This window comes from Bombyx mandarina, chromosome 12, assembly GCF_030267445.1.
Source record: "Bombyx mandarina strain Sakado chromosome 12, ASM3026744v2".
NCBI classification, from domain to species: Eukaryota; Metazoa; Arthropoda; class Insecta; order Lepidoptera; family Bombycidae; genus Bombyx; species Bombyx mandarina.
Window position 1 is genome coordinate 5671526 of NC_143219.1, and position 16939 is coordinate 5688464.

The 16939-nt window shown below is 35.1% G+C and overlaps 1 protein-coding gene across 2 annotated transcripts in view; it reads left to right on the forward strand.

The window, feature by feature from the left end:
• Cad86C (Cadherin 86C) overlaps positions 1–16566 on the forward strand; it is a 134960-nt gene extending 118394 nt beyond the window's left edge. For both annotated transcript variants that reach the window (XM_089731857.1, XM_089731858.1), the window contains exons 7-15: positions 112–376; positions 8400–8592; positions 9398–9641; positions 10371–10956; positions 11037–11385; positions 12103–12283; positions 12481–12611; positions 13198–13521; positions 13660–16566. In XM_089731857.1, coding sequence (XP_089587983.1) covers positions 112–376; positions 8400–8592; positions 9398–9641; positions 10371–10956; positions 11037–11385; positions 12103–12283; positions 12481–12611; positions 13198–13521; positions 13660–16126 — 4740 coding nt within the window. In that variant the 3' untranslated portion in view covers positions 16127–16566. The remainder of the gene's footprint in view (positions 1–111; positions 377–8399; positions 8593–9397; positions 9642–10370; positions 10957–11036; positions 11386–12102; positions 12284–12480; positions 12612–13197; positions 13522–13659) is intronic.
• Positions 16567–16939: the final 373 nt, after the last annotated feature.

Sequence of the window (16939 nt, forward strand, 5' to 3'; positions counted from 1 at the left end):
AAAACGCAAAGTTTTTCATAACTCATTTCGATTGACTACCTTATAAGTGGCATTTCACGTATTATAAACATGATTCGAACATTTTTAATTCAACCATGTCTCTTCCATCAGGACCCATACATCGAAGTGGGGAAGGACACGCGGAATATTGCCGGCCTAGAAGTAGTCGTCGTAGTTCAAGATGTACAAGATATGCCGCCAGTATTTACTTCAGCACCTCCAATAACACATTTACCCAAACAAGTTGGTCCGGGTGATATGATAGTCAAAGTTCGAGCTGAAGATGGAGACAAGGGTGCGCCTAGGCAGATCAGATACGGCTTAGTGTCTGAAGGGAACCCATTTACTCCATTCTTTAACATCAATGAAACTTCAGGTATTTAATTAAAGACATTTTACGAATGAAAAAAACAGTTAAATTTGTTCTAGACTTTTCTCGTGGTGATCTCATAAATTCTCGTGATGAAGTAGATCGACTAAAAAAATAATTAAAAATTTAATTTGGATTCAGACACATCTCGTATCACTATATTATTAACGTTTTTAAATTAAACTAAATAGCACAGTAATTATTTGTTACATTTTATAATTTAAATGATATTAATAGTCCTAGCTTTCTCGGTTTTTAAAGAGCTGCTACCTTAATTATGCATTAAACTATTATATTTACGACTGCGTAATTATTACATTAATGCTGGTGCGTATAGTAAATTTCAATGATGACCTTGCGGTGAATAGTCAAAGAGAAATGACTATCTTTTAAAGAAGACATAAAACTACTGACTAGATAGCAAAGAGTATTTTCAGTTCTAGCAGAATTTCTCCGTAAAACTACATTTAGGTGCAAATCGCAGGGTCAGCGACTTTATAATGACTCTTGTTCCATACCTTGACATTCGTTATTTACGATTGGTCAAGTTCCAGGAATTGCTTTTATAATTTATAAGAAACACCTTCCCGCTGGGGTTAAAGGGATTGCAAACAATAATTAATCTTGTTCAATTTTATCGTGTACTTCGGAATAGTATTCATTTGATATAAACTGTTTAACTTGGATTCTAAATTCAATAACACTGAAAGATCTCTTGATTCACTTGGTTTTCAACGGCCATTGAAACCCATAGTTTTTTTTTTTTTTTGGTACAATTTTTCCTTGTTAGGAAAGGCAAGGGGATCTAAGCCCATACAGCCTTGTCTACTCTATATATTCTCTGAAATAATTTTTCAAAAAAGCCGAAGCCAGGTCTTATATGATATATATTAATATATCCTGAAATAATCTCAAAACATAAATAATACCGGCGACCTTAATTAAGTCAAAATCACCATTTCATAGGCGTAACGGAATATAATAGCATTATTAAACCTTACCTAGCTAATTACGTTTTTACTTTACGATTCCTACATTGTGAAAATCATTTTGGGCACGTACAAACAAAGAAACGTTGGTGCCAGCCGTAAAATTTGATTTTTATTTTTTATTGATTAGATGTGTGAACGAGCTCACAGCCCACCTGGTGTTAAGTGGTTACTGGAGCCCATAGACATCTACAATGTAAATGCGCCACACACCTTGAGATATAGTTCTAAGGTCTCAGTATAGTCACAACGGCTGCCCCACCCTTCAAACCGAAACGCATTACTGCTTCACGGCAGAAATAGGCGGGGCGGTGGTACCTACCCGTGCGGACTCACAAGAGGTCCTACCTACCAGTAAAAAATCTGGAATATTCACTTTACTCCATATTATAAATGCAGTGAGCATTTAACCAAAAAGCACGTAAATGGTTCTGAGTCTTCTACTAATACATTTTGTATAGCTTGCGTCAATATACCGAGGACTACGATTGAACGAAAATCTTCAGGAAATTATTTGAGCTGTTTTTACATCAAACTATTTCAAACCAGAGAGCTGGTAAAGTATCAAAATTTATATAAATACCGCATCAAGTTCTCCAAGGGATAATTAATGTGTTAACTATCCTAAAACAGACAACGTTGCGAAAACTTTTGGGTCACATAAAGTCTGTTGTGTGCTTTACGGTAACAAACTTAGAGTTCCAGCTCCAAGTGAGACCCTAGCATAATCCCTAGTTTCTTAATAAACTTTGCCAAATTTACGAAGCTCAAAAAGAAAAATCATAATAAATAAACTGCTACTAACTACTGCATCGCCGAGCCAGTCTCTAGTAATGATTTCGTTTAATTTCAAAATAAACACCATGTTTTGGTTAGAATGAGACCTTATTTCTATTACTCTCTGGAAAACATTCAAATCAATTCATCAGTCTCGCTGGTGACACTTATGATTAACATACGAACCTTATCACCAGTTTTGTAAATTAAAACTACGTACACACAAAAAAAACCGAGCCAATTTCCTTTCCTGATTTATACCTACCCTACATTTTGTGTTTAATTGCTTTTTCCACTCCACGGAATACTCGTGGTCAACAGTAGGTCAGAGCTATATATTTTTTGTTTGATACCATCGCTACGTAGTTCCGACGTCTCGCTTCCGTGGTATATCCTACTTACTTATCGCTCACCCGCACACTCGCCCTACTCTTCGTTGACTAAGCACCAGAGTATAAGGACGCTATTTTTTGTGAATAAAAAAATTACTGGTTTGTGTCCTAAATTAAATTAAACCCACCTTTAGATATGTTGAATTGAAACTTTTCAAGTTTATCCACACTTCAAGCTAATATATAATTTATTTGGATCTAACATCATGTGAGACAGCTAAGATTTTGGTTTGTACACAATACACTATAGCAGCCTTTCCCAAAGTAAGCGATAACGCCCCCTTGTGGGTACTGCAAGCCTAAAGGGGAGCGGTAAGAGACCCAGAAAAAAAGAGCCATTGTGTAGAAACTTGGAAGACGATTTGGAATTTCATCTAAGGGGACTCTTAGACATCGACTGAGTTCTCGTATATTAGTTTTTAAGTACGTGAAAAAATGCTGGGGCTAAAAATAATTTATTCTCAAAGTGGGCATTCCCAAAGTTTAGAAGCCCCTGCACTATAATATTTGTTTCTCCTATGGTATTTTTACAAGTTAACCCTTTCTTGTAGTATCGTTGACAAACTTGTAGTAGTCTCGACTGCTAATCATTGACAGCCCTATTTAAAGGTTTATAGCTTGCGTGCGCCACGTACAACAAAACACTATCAGATTTTGTTGGTAGCAATTTTCGATTGAACTTTGAATTTAACAGCTACAACTTTAGCGGTGAAACTTTTGTCATTTCGCTAGACAATTAACATGTCCGCTGTAGTATTAATTTCGTTGAACACTTAGCGGCTGGTCTCGATTGTGATAACCCGAGAAAACTGGCCCGTAAATTTATTTATTAAATCTACATCGTAGGTAACGAATTTGTATTAATAAATTAAATTATGTAATTTTTAAACATTCTGTATATTGGAAACAGAAATTGTGTATTTGAATATCGAAACACAATTGAATTAAATTGATATTGTTCAAATATATATGTATGATTTTTAAATTTGCATTTTCTCACCTCTTAGCACTTTATCCGATTAATGTAAGTACAATACGTCATATCCTAGAATAGGACCACCGCAGAAATACAAAATGGTGTTTAGATATTTTTTACAATTAATTTGAGTTAAATAGTCGTCGTGGCCTAAAAGATAAGACGTTCGGTGCATTCGTGTTGAGCGATGCACCGGTGTTCGAATCTCAGGCGGGTACCAATTTTTCTAATGAAATACGTACTCAGCAAATGTTCACGATTGACTTCCACGGTGAAGGAATAACATCGTGTAATAAAGGTGAAACTCGGAAAATCATAATTTGCGTAATTACTGGTGGTAGGACCTCTTGTGAGTCCGCGCGGATAGGTACCACCGCCTAGCCTATTTCTGCCGTGAAGCAGTAATGAGTTTCGGTTTGAAGGGTAGGGCAGCCGTTGTAACTTTACTTGAGACCTTAGAACTTATATCTCAAGCTGGGTGGCGCATTTACGTCGTAGATGTCTATGGGCTCCAGTAAAGACTTAACATCAGGTGGGCTGTGAGCACGTCCACCCATCTATGCAATAAATAAAAAAAACTTCAGATCACATTTAATAGTATAACCAGGTCATGAAGCTTGACTTTGCTTTCTATTGCTATAGTTTCACAGATTAGACTCCTAAAGCTAAAATATACTTTATTGTCTCAGATGTACTTAGTTTAAAATCTAAGCACGATCTCTGACGCGTCCCTTGTTACGAGTTCAAATTAAACATTTATGGAGCTATAGGAATGCTCTAACGATATTCTAACAAAGCTACAAACAGCGGTACAGACACTAACAGCTTTAATACAAGCTAGCGTTCTCCTGACCAGAGCTATAATAGCTCATTAGGCCTTACCGGGCGCTGCGGCGTCTTTGTTTGTGAACTCGTGTTCAACAAAGGGACTTCCTTTGATATTGGAAACTAGTTTCCCTCTGTTTCGGAATTTTTAAACTTTTCTTTGAAATGTTAATTTTCTGCATTGTTAATCTTTTACGGTAATGGTATTTGATTGATTTTTTTTAATAACAAAGTATCATGCACAAAATATTCAATCATAGTATTATTCAAGCTTTTCATGTTCAGTACCAAGCTGATACCTACTGACTTATGAGTGTCAGAAATTTATACATACAAGTCAAGAGTAAATACGTATATCCCGAACGAACAGATTTCCAAGTATATTTAACATAGATACCTACTCTAGTAGCCATGTTCACATATTAAACAAACGAAGCTCTCATAGTATTTAACATTATCGGAGTAATCATTGGCGTAGATTTAAAAAATTAAGTAGAATTCTCCTTATAAAGTCAATACACGAATACTCTTATTCGATTAATTGATAATATTTTCTAGTGTGTTAGTATAGGTCAATACTCATTCAATATATAGCTTCATAATCTAAATTGAGATTTGAAAATCTTGTGAGAAGGTCTCCTAAAACATTAACAATTAGAAACACATTCATAATAAAACAATTTAATGGTGAACTTAAACTTATCTAAACTCCATACAGATTTGGAAAATATTCCTACGTATACCTCCCACGCGATACTACAATAATTAGATTATCTAAGATAACGCAAATAAAGACCTCAGAGAAATGCCCATTATATCGAAGCGTGGGTCTTACGGGGGCGTGTTATCCCATTAATTTCTTAGTTAAAGGCCGTAAAACTCCGTAAAATACATTAAAAAGCTATTCCTGCCAATTTATATAGTTGTCGGGGTGTCGTGAAATTCATATCGTCAATAAGTCTTCAATCATAATCATTTCTTAACTCATAAAATTGCCGTAATCCAATTCTATAATACCTTTGTCAAATTTTAGTAGCTTTGCCTCATAACAACAGTATTTTAAAAACAAATGAATTAAGATTGATGTGAAACAAAGAAAAAGGTCGTTCCCTAGATTGTTATCTTACTTTAGCCTCTTGCCTATTCCAGAACTTTCTTAGCTATTTAAACTAATACTAAGAATATTCAGACATGTACTAGGGGAACAAAGAAATCTAAATCAAGACTACACGTGTATTCCAGTTCGTTTCATATACATACATGTGTATGTATTTATCATAATTTCAAGCCTTAACTAATTTTATTGCAAAAAATTCAATTTTATTTGCTTGTAAGAAAAGACAAATTATATTATTTGCAAACATTTAAATACGACTTTTGAGCATCGTCACTACTTACTTCATGTTTTAAATTACTTTTTTTTTTAATTTACTCTAGTGCGTGTTTAAATTAAAATACTTAGTGAACATTATTTAACTCGTCAAGTAATGGGCTGTCTAATTAGACAACTAATCACTGGTGGTAGGACCTCTTGGGAGTCCGCACGGGTAGGTACCAACCCCGCCTATTTCCGCCGTGAAGCAGTAATGCGTTTCGGTTCGAAGGGTGGGGTAGTCGTTGTAACTATATTGAGACCTTAGAACTTATATCTCGAGATGAGTGGCGCATTTACGTTGTAGATGTCTATGGGTTCCAGTAACCACTTAACATCAGGTGGGCTGTGAGCTCGTCCATCCATCTAAGCAATAAAAAAATAAAAAAATAAAACTAACCTTAAAATAATATTCTAGACTTGTACTAATATAGAAAATACTCCACGTTACATATTTACATGGTGGATCTATTAAGATCTTAGCAAAGGACATAAATAACTACTTAATACAGAAAAATGTGTGAAATTTAATTTAGATTTAATTTAATTTATGTAATTTAACAGAAATATTGAAAGCAGATCGATTTGTTTTTCTATTTTAAAGCTTATAATCACTGAGATTGTATGGGCAGACGAGTCAATACAACTACTACTTATTTATTAATATTAGTGGTTACTCCCAGCGTACGAGATAGCAAAAAATGTGAAATCACCAGTGTTTTCACAAAACAATTAAATTATAGTTTTAAGTTTTAACGTAAATGCCGCCACCCACCTTGAGACATAAGTTCGAAGTCCCAGTTTTTACAGTACCACTCTAAAAATCAAAACGCATTACTGCTTCACGGCATAAATGGGCAGGCTGGTGGTACCTACCCGTGCGAGCTCACAGGATACCCCACCACCAGTAATTAACACAAATGGTACTAAATAAGTTTTCACTTCAAAAGGTAGTCGTGAATGTACCAAGGCAGATGACGACAGGCATATCAATTTTTCTATGGTTACTTCATCGGCCCCTCTACTCACTAGTCATAAAGAAATGTATTATTTATGAGAACGCAGCTTATATAATGTTCATAGATGACAGTTGAGATCTTTATTCATTCACAATATGTTAATCGGAACAATACTTTTGTATGCTAATTACTCGTGTGTCGAGACGAATATTTCCTCTGAAATTATGCATAATAAACCATTCTATAACACCGAGACATGAACGGAGATTTGGTTTGTTTCCGATTTGAACATTGTTTAAAAATGTTGGTGTTGTGTTGACTAACTTTTGCTAATTTTCAAACATGAGTAACAAAAAACTTATAACATTCAAAAACAAACGTGGAACGGGTTGCTAGATATTTTTATCCCTACTCGCAATAAAATATATCACAATAAAATGGAAAGATAAAAATAGTGATGTGAATTAAAAAGTCATCAACTTATGTGGTCCTAGTCATCAACTAGGAGATAAACTAAAATGTTAAATTCAAAAGTTCATACATACTTTTATTAGACGGGTTGTATAAAGTATTTTTGATGTTATTGATTGATGTTTGGATGCTTACTAAATAAAATATGCCTACAAATTGTTCTAAAAAAAAAACTGACGGTATCGTGAGGATATAATTCGAGGTCTGGAAAGCGGATTAGAAAGGGCGTAGGGACATTTTTCTGCTCCAAATATCCTACCTACAGTCTTCACCATAGATCAATACACTTAAAAATATCACTCTTCAGTCTACCCATGATCATGGCGCCGGCAACGACGCTGAAACTTTAAAATTGCAATGGTGGTCAAAGAATAAAACTATTTGTTAAATATAATAAAAAAACTGTCATATCGATTTTCTTTCAAATTTTATAAATTGCGATCTATGTATGTATGTAGGTATGTAGAGATGAATTAGGTATAGAATGTTAATATATTTTAATTTCATCGTCTTATTCTCTTCAGGATCTGTTTGAAAATATATTAATAGTATTAGGTATCTAATCTACTCTCTAACTCTAATCTGATAATAAAATATATATCCAATAATAAAAAATAAAAAAATAAATTTAATAATAAAAGGAGTAGGTATGCTCAGTTCTATTTTAAAAAATTAACGCTTCAAAAGGTTTCTTTCGGAAGTCTAAACGGATTATTAAAACTTTTAATCATACGTGAGTTTTGTGTAGCTTTACGACCACATTAAAAATATTTGGTAGCAGGGTTTAGTAATAATAAAAATTATGAAATCACACGAAGCGTTTGATACTTTATTTCAGCGCCATCTTGCGCTTTTTTGTATAACTGACTGTCCGTACCATAATATGTGAATTAAGCTAAATACTAAAATTTATTAGCAGCTATCGAATTTCGACCACAGATGTCGCTAAAATGTACACCTATTTCTAAAACAAAGTTTCATTTCGTAAGAAATATATTATTATTTTAAAAAGCATATAAAGGTTCTCTCTTCGAAAAATAAATCGCGGCGACACGTTTTCTTGTTGCTCCTTGAAAGAAGAATAAATCAATTTCGGATTTATTTCGTGGTCCTGGTGAATGCCATCACCAGCCTCAAGACATGAATTCTAAGTCTCAATTGTATATATAGCATAATAGCTATCCTATCCTTTAAACTCAATGTAGAAATAAATAAGGAATTTTTATCAGACACCGATATAAAAATGTATTTATATTTTTCCTTTCCAGGCGAAGTGACTCTTGAACGCCCAATTGAGGAGATAGCGGCGATTTCTCATGCCGGTGCACCAATCTTATTAACAGTGGTCGCCGAAGAAGTAAGGCTGTCTCGAGAGGAGCCCGAAGCGATGTCTTCCACTGTACAGCTTGCCTTCATTCTACCTGAACGAGATAATTCTCCTCCGTACTTTGAAAATCAATTGTAAGTCACTTCATTTGATTCCATTGCTATCTTATTAATTTGTAATTGAAATTGAGTTAATTTTTTTGTTGCTGTGCTTATATTACGACGTGCTTATTGTTGTCCTAATGGTAAATGGTAACAATAGCTCTTTGAATCAACTATGTGAATGCTGTTCAAAACCTTGACAAATAGGAATAAAGTCACATAACCATTGAAATAATGACTATACCTAATGCAATACAATGGATTCACGACAATACTGAACAGGATCAATACTTGGAGATTCGCAATAAACCAAAGCATGTTTTAAGTTTGTACATGACGAATTAAGTACCAATCGCAGAGAAACTTCATACTTGCTTTATAATCAAACCACATACGATCGTATATATCGTGCATAGACATTGCGCGGTTTATCTGTTAGGCTACTACTCGGTTTTTTTATTTTGTTTATTGCCTTGATGGTTGCTCGAGCTCACGGCCCACCTGATGTTAAGTGGTTACCGGAGCCCATCTACAACGCAAATGCCGCCACCCACCTTGATATATCTCTAGGTCGGAGGCGCCGGAGTCCGACATAACCCGGTCCGTTACCCCCCTCGACCGAGTATCCGTAAATGGATTCCCCAGCGTTAAAAAAAAAAAAAAAAAAGGTCTCAGTATAGTTACAACGGCTGCCCCACCCTTCAAACCGAAACGCATTACTGCTTCACGGCAGAAATACGCAGGGCGGTGGTACCTACCCGCGTGGACTCACAAGATATCCTACCACCATTGTTATTTCTTGGTTGTTTCAAAATGATTTTTTTTTTTTAAATTCCAGTTATATAACTTACCTGGATGAGAACGCACCCCAGGGAACGGCACTTGTATTCAACGACCCCTACATTCCGCAAGTTAACGACAACGATGCCGGTAAGAATGGTGTCTTCGCACTATCTCTCGTCGGCAATAATGGGACCTTCGAAATATCACCGACCGTTGCAGAGAGACACGCGCAATTCCTCATCAAAGTACGAGACAATACAATGCTGGACTATGAAGCACGAAAATCTGTCATATTTCAGGTAGGCTAAGGTTGTTTTTACAACGTTACATCAAAATTTTTAAACTACTGGCCGTACTCGCCCGCTTCGCTGGACATTTAAAATTAACATTACTAGTGGTCCCTCTGTAGTCGAAATTTGACTATAATTAATTTAAATTATAAGTTTGAACATTATTAATGTTCTATTGTCAAAGACTATCATACTTCTATAATCACAGATTTCGCCAAGACTACACAAATATTAATAAAGATAAACAATATTAATCTATTCTCAATTTGACCACAGCAAAGTCTGTGCAGCAAATGCAGTGACAAAAGTTTGACAGTAAATAAAGGGTATATATATATGTGTGTGTCAAATACATGGTAGTGTGTGTAATGTTTTTTTTATTGGATTAATGTATTATTAGTACATAATTTTAAAAAAATATTAGGATTCTGCAGTCCTTCTCTATATCCTCTATAGGTGTGCGAAATTTTATACTCCTCCGTCCGCGCAATTTGCGTAAAAAGGGGTACAAAGTTTTTGCTTCGTGTATTAATATATAAATTATTTATTGTCATTATTATTAAGGAGTCCAACACTCATATAAATATTAGCCTATCCATTAAGATCAAAGATGCCAAGTTTCAAGTCAATCGGATGCATGGTTCACTGTAGTTATAACGGAACATCCCTAAAAACCACTGTAGATTTATATATTAGTATAGATGTAATATTCATCACTGGTCAATATTATCGTTTCAGATCACGGCTCAAGAATTGGGTCCAGCCACAAATTTATCGGCGACAGCCAATGTAACGGTTTACTTAAATGACGTAAACGATAATCCGCCCGTATTCTTGGCACAGTCTTACGACGTGGAACTGCCTGAGAATGTTACTGCGGGAACTAGGGTTGTCCAAGTAGCGGCGGACGATGTGGACACGGGAGTTTTTGGAAAGATCCAATTCACTGCCATATTAGGGTACTTGAACACGTCGCTACATTTGGACCCTTTGTCTGGGTTGATCACCGTTGCGACGAACAATCATGGCTTCGATAGAGAAGCAATGCCAGATTTGCATTTTTTAGTAGAGGCTAGAGACAATGACGGAGTAGGTTTAAGAGTTACTGTGCCATTAATTATTAAGTTATTAGATGTAAACGATAACCCACCAGAATTCGAAAGATCGCTGTACGAGTTTGTCTTATCACCGACTTTGAACAACTTTACGTCTCAAGCGTTCGTCAAGGCTATAGATAAAGACGCTGAGCCACCAAATAATGTAGTAAGATACGAAATCATTAATGGAAACCTCAACGGTCAGTTTGCTCTCAATGAAGAAACAGGTAAACAATTAGTTATTATTGTATTAAGTGTTGAATGCTTTTTAAATTACTATAAATTCAAATTTTAATTTATTAAACAGGTGAACTGTACTTACTGCAAAAACTAAAAAGAACAAAGAAACAAAATGTAAATAGAAGAAGACGTCAAGCAGACTCTCAACAGGAGAGCGACGTTTACGTTCTGAATGTGCGAGCTTACGACCTCGGAGTTCCGAGATTATTCTCTTCGACTTTGGTGAAAATCTATCCTCCGGAAAGCAAAACAAGGACAATGTCATTTATAGTACCCGGGGCTGATCCGGATAGAAAAAAATTAGAAGAGGTTCTAAGTACGCTGTCCGGAGGAAAAGTCACGATCATCGATATCAAACCATATACAGGAGGCGATGGTGCTGCTACAGATTTAAGCGGCCGAGAATCTCAAGAGAAGTACGTACAGTTTCTTTTTTAATATTTTTTTTTATTGCTTAGATGGGTGGATGAGCTCACAGCTCGCCTGGTTTTAAGTGGTTACTGGAGCCCATAGACATCTACGACGTAAATGCGCCACCCACCTTAAGATATAAGTTCAAAGGTCTCAAGTATAGTTACAACGGCTGCCCCACCCTTCAAACCGAAACGCATTACTGCTACACGGCAGAAATAGGCAGAGTGGTTGTACCTACCCGCGCGGACTCACAAGATGTCCTACCACCAGTACAAATATTGTATCTTAAGAAAAATTAATTTTATTATTATGAAAATATTAAGTCTTGATCAACTTGTTTATGGTTCATTCACGTTAACAACATAAAGTAAATGACATCGTCTCCTTCGAGAGGCGAGGTTTGGGTCCGCAACCGAGTCCTTTTTCTTTTAATGAAAATGCAACTTAGTTGTGAAAAATGCTTACAATTTAACTTATATTTACTTAATTAACAGTATTATAATCCGGCCATTTTACCTTTAAAACCAAAATAGAGTGTACTGCTACGACCTATGTATGTGATAAGGGTATGCGGTAGCATCTATAAGTAGATGTGGCCAGGGTCGCGTATCCGCTTATTCTGATTTTATAGGCAAACAGTATGTTATTAATTTAGAATCCTCTGACCTCATTATACAACTATTAATTGCTATTGCTAACGATACGTTAAAAAATTCCAGAAGTGAAGTGGTGGCCATAGTACATACAACCGGAAGTACTGCAATCAATGTAGCAAAACTCCAAGAGCAGTTAGCGAAAAATATGACAATATACACAACTGGCACTGGTTCTAGTAACGGTATTACCAATACAGGAAGTAATAATGAAAATAGCCAAGCATCCGATGATAGTGCAGATTCGGTAAGAAAAAAATATATTTTTTTATTTTATCTTTTGGGCTAATTGGAAATAACGGAGTCGTGGTACTTCAGGCTACACTATGTCCTGTAATCAGTATCACCACGTTTCCAAATATGTTAGAAGTTAGGTGATTTTCCTAGTTTTGTTTCTTAAATATCTGTTTCCTGTGTCATTGTTAATGTTATTTTTTCTTTCAGAGTATATACAAAGCAGAGAGCCGCCTACTTTTCTGGCTCTTGATACTTTTAGCTATACTAGTAGCTCTGGTACTATTACTATTAATATGCTGCTGCATTTGTGAAGGATGCCCACTTTATATGCCTCCTAGGTAAATATACTATTGATTAACTATTTCAAAGTATGCAAGCTTATAAATTATCGCACTTTGTAGCTGCATATTTTCAACATTAGGTCCTTTGGAATTAAAATATTGTAAAGAATTTATGAAACTTTCTAAATTTTTAAAGCGCGGAAAATTATTGGTGTAGGTGTTCTGGCTCTACCTGCAATTTCGTTTGAACGTTTTGCTGACTATTTTCAACTAACACAATTTATTTTTATTAACAGACTAAGCACCAACTAATACCACAGCACAGCTTTGTCACAGTTTATTAGGTAATCAGTTAAATATTATCATTTTATCTTGGCCTAATGTGATCATCAATGATATCATCATCATGATATGATCATCAATAACATTAGATATATCACAAAAAAGTAGATTTTGAATTCCGTAGTGATGTTACTTTTCATGAAAATTAGTTATTAAATAAGAATAACTGAATACTAACAGTAGCGTAGTAATAATATTAAATTGCACTTTGATTGCTTTTGGTACACCAAAAAAAATACAATCAATATATATACGTATCATAACAAAGATAGGTACATAGATATCCATTAATAAATTCTAGGAAAAGAGTGATACGTGTCAACTCCACAGAAGACGACGTGCGTTTAGTGGTCCGGGACAAGGGACTTGGGAGGGAAAACAAGAACCAAAACATAGAGAATAAATCAATTCAAGCAACAGAATGGAGAAAGAGGGAAGCGTGGAGTGCAGAACAAGCAGACTTGAGGACTAAACCAACACAATGGAAATTCAATAAAAGAAATTATCGTGCAAAAGGACCGTCTAAGCCGTCTTCGACTCCTGGTGGTGATATACGTCAAGAATTTGTTCACGCTGCAGCTGACAATGATTACAAATACGACGGACAGCAATCGTTTCGTATGAGGTAATTAAAATAATTCATGAAAACAAAGCCAATTTTAGGCTAACTAATCCCGCGAGCATCTTTCTATTATTATTTTTTTAAATATTTTTATAACGACAATGTGACAACATGTTAAAATAAGTTTTATTGATATTTCAGAGAGGGACCAAACATTATCTACACAAAAGAGATGCAGATCGAACAAGCTTTTACAAATAAACACAAAGAGTATATAGATGATCTAGAAAATGGCTACGATAGAATTGCTACTTTACATCACAACAGAAGGGATCAAGATAACGATTCAATGCGTAGGCATGAAATAGATAGAGGTTCTGAAGTCGACGTTTATCTTAAAGATGGTGAAGAAAGAGAAAAAAATGAAAAACAAAAGCAAAGTTTCCAAGACAAAGCACATGCTCAATCCTCCATGGGTCGAGATCAATATTTTATCAAAAAAGGTAACACTGAAATTCTTCGTTTAGTGACTAGAGGCAAAAATGAAGAAGAAACATATGTTAATTTACCAGGTCATCAACAAAGACCCGTTACGTTAATACCTCACACTCAATATGTTGTGGTAGATAGTGGTAAAAATTTACTATTAGAAAGATTCATTAGAGAACAAGGCGAGGAAGCAAAAAACATGAGAGAAAGAATGGAAAAGGTAACGGATTTAGATAATGTGTCTATGGGAAGAGATGCCAAAAGTATCGGTCATGTTTCGGGAGCAGCTGAGGTTACTCATCACTTTCATGACTATTCAAACATACCTCCTGATGTCCCTGGCGCGGTCCCAAAAGATAATTATTTCCAGTCAGCTCTACTTCAAATGCAAAACAAATCAACAATTCATCAAGAGCTCCTAGAGTCATCGCTTCGAAAGCAAAATGAACTGTTACATCAAATTTTAATCGAACGCGAAAGAATTTTACAAAATCATGAAACTGCTTCGCAAGTTGAAAATAAATTAGAAACTCAGAGCTTACCGGGCCACTCCGTAATGGCAACCCAAACTGAATGTCATATTGGAACGCAAACTGAACCACAACTCCTACAATCAACCAGGCGAAAAGCTAGAAGTGACAACGATTCCTACAGTGAAGATGAGTCACAGATAGCATTACAAGATGATCCTAAAAGTATAGCTTGGGTTAAAAGAAAAAAACCTAAAAAAAAGCTACGACATAAAGACCCGAGGCGAAGTATACGAATCTATGATTTAAGGAGAAAAATTAAAACGCCGATTTACGAAGAAAGTGAAATATCTCCGTCATTAGAAAGTGAGAAATTCGTTAAAATAAGTAAAACTAATGAAAGAGAAGAACACATTAAAAATTACGGTGACGTTACCAAAAGCTTTATAACAACCTCGAAAAATGAAACAGTTTGTTCTACACAAATCAAAATCTCTGATATTGATAAAAAACCGAATTTACGAAAAGAAGTTTTGATGGAAATTTCAGACTCGTTGGATGAGAAAATCGATTCGGATTTAAGCGAAAAACGTCTGCGATTGCAAAGACAGGCAGCGCAGCATGAAGATGATACTGGTAGTTCAAAGCTCAAACTTTCACTCAGTCCCGAGGAAAACAATAAAAGTAGAAGCAGTTCTGCCTCTAAAGATGAAAGAAACAAAGTTTTTTCAAGACAAGGTTCATCGACCGAAGCTCGCGAAGAAGCAGAGCTCTCGGCAAGAATTAAAACACCAGAACTTCGTGAATCGTCGTCACAGAGAAAAACTACAAATAGCAATGAGTCTGCTATAAATGACAAAAAGAAAGCAGTGGAAGAAACAAGTAAAACATCCGACAGCAAAACTTCACAAAAAAGTTTACCTCGCTATATGCAATGGTACGGAAAAAAGTCCAGCGCCACATCCAAAGCCACTGCCCCTGAAAAAGTAATACCGAACAAACCAAAAAGAATATCTAAAATTAAGACTGACCAAGATGAAAAAGATCGTTCTGGTAGGTACGGAAAAATTTTAAGCAAAGAAACCCACAGTGACAACGCAGAGCTAAAAAAAAACTCCAAAGGAAAAGAAAGTGAATTCATTCATCCGCGAATCTTAAAAGAAGGTAAGGTGACTCCTGTGCCTGAAGGTCCGCTTCCAGATGCGCACCCACTCTTACAACATTCCGAACACAGATATGAACGTCAATACGAAAACCAGAATCCACTGTGTCATGTTCAACAAACACACATTCCAAAATACTTCGGACAACACAACGTTCCAATATTACCTCCAAGACAATCTATAGAACAGCCGATATACGTGAATCAAGACGACGTCAAAACGAAGGTGATTAACCAAGACATTGCAGAAAGTGCGTTAACTCACAGTATTTCAATATCTACGAACTATGACGAAGATCGAAAAATTTCTTCCGAAGTACATGTATCTAAAGTTAACATTGGAGGAGATTTGGATCTCCAGCCAAGAAATATTACTGCCTTGGACGACAATGACTCCGGGATCGCAATGAACACATTAGTTCAACACGCTGGTAATTTCAAAAGACTACCCATCACTGAGAAAAAAAGCGTTTTTACTATAGCCTATGACGATGTTCAAACCAACAATAAACAACTACGACCAGATAGCAGCTCCACGTCTTACTGAAGAATAATTGATTTATATTTTATATATGATCCTACCAAATGTGATTAGTGCCTTATTGTTACTAAGCTTATCTAAAACTGAGAGAAACGAATACATTCCATTCCGTCCAGTATTTTTAGCTAAATAATGATAACAAACTCTTAAAATGTAAATAGTATTATTACATAAATATTTTTAATTAGGGTAATATTTTTGTGAATTCTGTTTAACCTGACTGTCCATATAAGTAATAATCGTTTCTTTGTGTAAATATGATTGTTATTGTAATAAGATTACCATAGTAATATTTATATGTTAAAGATATTGTCGTTTTAATATATTTGTAACAACAACATAATTTTTGTAAATATTTTTTTATCTCTCCTAGTGAACACTGACACAGTCGTTTGATTATTTGTTACAAAACATGAAATTATATATACTTATTTAAAATGGCAAAATGTTTTATTGGTATTTAGTACATAATGCGATAGAATTTTCATTCGACTTGGTTTACTAAAAAAACAAAGCGTTATGAATATTTGTACTACAGCATTTTAAGTTTAGTTACGCTCTTATTCATAATAAACTGATAGTAAAGGATATGTTGATTGAAATCCAAAATGAATGTTATTATAACCCTGAAAGTGTCAATACCACTTTTTGACAATATTCTTATAATGGTCATTATAACCGGCAATATGTCGTTAAGAATAAGACCGCAAGACAAAGAATAAAAAATGTTAACCAAGCTTGTTGAATTCAATAACACCATTACGAATTTTAAAAAAAATACGAAATAAAACCGACAATTGCAGCTAGTTAATTTTTACT